At 43.5% G+C, this 2,563-nt stretch overlaps 1 protein-coding gene across 7 annotated transcripts in view; it reads left to right on the forward strand.

Moving 5' to 3' along the window:
* Nucleotides 1–2,563, forward strand: part of eif4ba (eukaryotic translation initiation factor 4Ba) — a 16,533-nt gene continuing 13,970 nt past the window's right edge. For all 7 annotated transcript variants that reach the window (XM_034869732.1, XM_034869736.1, XM_034869738.1 and 4 more), the window contains exons 1-2: nt 1–91; nt 2,043–2,183. In XM_034869732.1, coding sequence (XP_034725623.1) covers nt 79–91; nt 2,043–2,183 — 154 coding nt within the window. In that variant the 5' untranslated portion in view covers nt 1–78. The remainder of the gene's footprint in view (nt 92–2,042; nt 2,184–2,563) is intronic.

Consider the following 2,563-nt stretch of genomic DNA (forward strand, 5'->3'; position numbering starts at 1 on the left):
GAACGGCGATGCGCGCTCCCGATAATAAACCTCTGACGCGTTCATCCGGGAACTACTACGAAGAACTCGTTCTCCAACATGGCGGCGTCAGGTGAGGTTTATGAGGGTGAACGATCTGGGTCGGATGGAGGGGATTTTAGCGGATTATATCTTAATGCTTTTGAAAATATGAAGTTTTGGGGTTGTTAATGCCTCGTCTTATTGATTGGCGTCGTTGTCCTGCGTGTATAAATCGGTTCTTCGGTTGTTTTGGCCCGGTAAAGGCGTAACTGCTGAAGGAAGGCAAATGAACGAAGCAACGACTTGCACAATCTGAACATTTAGCTAGCTAACACACCGATTACATGCGGTCTTTTTCTATAAACAATGTTATTGCCATGTTTGTGTTGTCCGCTTTTAAGTTTGCAAAGTATTACATATTTAGGATATCGTGTGACATGTTATGAAATGCTGCTAACTACGTGCAGCGCAGGCACATTGTATGTTCGTGGCGGAGCTCACCGTGGCGCTCAGAGCAGATAGGCATCGGGCGCAAGCGCGTGTCGTGGAGGAGGGGTTGGGCCGAGAAGTCCGGGCTGCCCAAGGAGTCGCCCCACGTGTGCAGCTTGGCTCCCTGGTATCGGTGTTTGATTAAACAGGGCATTTGGGCCTGTTAGGTCGCATCCTGAATACTTCCCTGGTAGCTTCACAACTTTGAGCCGTCCCATCCGGCCGGTCAAAGTCTTGCTTCTATGATGGCGCACTTGGATCCTGGCGCTGCGATGTGCACTAGGCCCTAAACCCTAGCCGGCTAAGCAGGGGTACTTTTCCCGTCAGCACTCTTTTGCTGACTAAGCCCGCATATATCTACAGACAAAAGCGACCTGTGTAGATAGCAAACAAACAACCTGCGTTTGTAGTGTAGCCAGAAAGTAAACTGCGTTCGTAGTTTTAGTAAAAGTCAGTAACGTTGCTAACAAGTTAACGGTACGGGGCTCTTAGCTTGCTAATGTCACATTAGTGCGGAGCGCTACTAAGCAGTCCGTATAATATTTTTCGGTTTTACAGGGTCCAAGCACTCAAGACCTGTTAGTTTATAAACAATGACTGAGCATTATGTACTGGGAATGAGCTCTTACCCGTCTGTGTTGCTCTGTATGTGTGCAGGTTTTGTAACTATGTGTGTAAAGAATGTCCTGACAGCTGGGATTTTACAATGAAGCACACTACCAGCTTTGTTGCTCCACTTTTTCTGCTTCAGACCAAAACAAACCAGACCTGCTCGATGAGTTGAGCTGTGAAGCCCCAATGGGCAACTGGTTACTGTTTGCAACTAGAAACTCTGAGGAAGGTTCTCTAATGGATACATAACTCATTAAACCTTCCTTCAAAATGAAGTCCAGTGGTTTGAACCTGTCAAAATGATTGCATTATATACTTGGTGCTGATCAAAAGTAGGAAAGCCTTTTTCTGACAGGTTGGACAGGCAGACCATTCCCTGTTTGTTTACGTTCCTATAGGGAAATAAGTCAGTGGTATTGTTATCACTCACAAATTGCAGTCTACTTATTTGGCTTAGCTGGACAACATTTTACACTACAAGTAGTGTTGGTCTACACATAGATGCAGCTGTCTATGTGAGTAGAGAGAAACACACAAACTCAGACAGTTAGAAGAATCTCTGTTGTGTGGCATTTCACTGCTTTACTGGCTATATTTTGTAATACTACACTAAGTTGTTAAAATAACAGTTGAAATCTAATACAAGGCAGGAAAGCAATCTAACATCACTGTTTTGACACTGTAACTATCAGAAATGTACACACTATCTTTCATTTCTGCTGCTACACCCAAACTCACTGTTTTCTTCAGCCATCTGTACATTTCCAAAAAAATATGTTAAATATTTCAAATGGTGAATTTTAGAACTTTTAGAAAATGGTGGGGTGGTGGATAATGGCTTAAAAAACTTCCATGACACACATCAATATAGACCACAAACCCATGGTTTGACATGTTTCATCCATGAATGACTATATACTCTGTGTTCCTCTCCTCTCCAGCTAAGAAGAAGAATAAGAAGGGGAAGACCCTTACCTTGACTGACTTCCTGGCAGAGGACAAGGGAGGGAGCAATGCGCCCCCCAGCTACCCAGCCAAGTCCACTAGCTGGGCCGATGAGACTGATGAGCTGGAGGGAGATGGTGAGCGTACACTGAAATACAAAAAAAAAGTTTACTTAGTATACAGTGGTGTGAAAAAATGTTTGCCCCCTTCCTCATTTCCTGTTCCTTTGCATGTTTGTCACACTTAAGTGTTTCGGAACATCAAACCAATTTAAACAATAGTCAAGAACAACACAAGTAAACACAAAATGCAATTTGTAAATGAAGGTGTTTATTATTAAAGGTGGAAAAAAAATCCAAACCATCATGGCCCTGTGTGAAAAAGGGATTGCCCCCCTTGTTAAAACATACTATAATTGTGGTTGTCCACACCTGAGTTAAATTTCTCTAGCCACACCCAGGCCTGATTATTGCCACACATGTTCACAATCAAGGCATCACTTAAATAGGAGCTGCTT

The sequence above is a fragment of the Etheostoma cragini genome, chromosome 4 (assembly GCF_013103735.1).
Source record: "Etheostoma cragini isolate CJK2018 chromosome 4, CSU_Ecrag_1.0, whole genome shotgun sequence".
NCBI lineage: Eukaryota > Metazoa > Chordata > Actinopteri > Perciformes > Percidae > Etheostoma > Etheostoma cragini.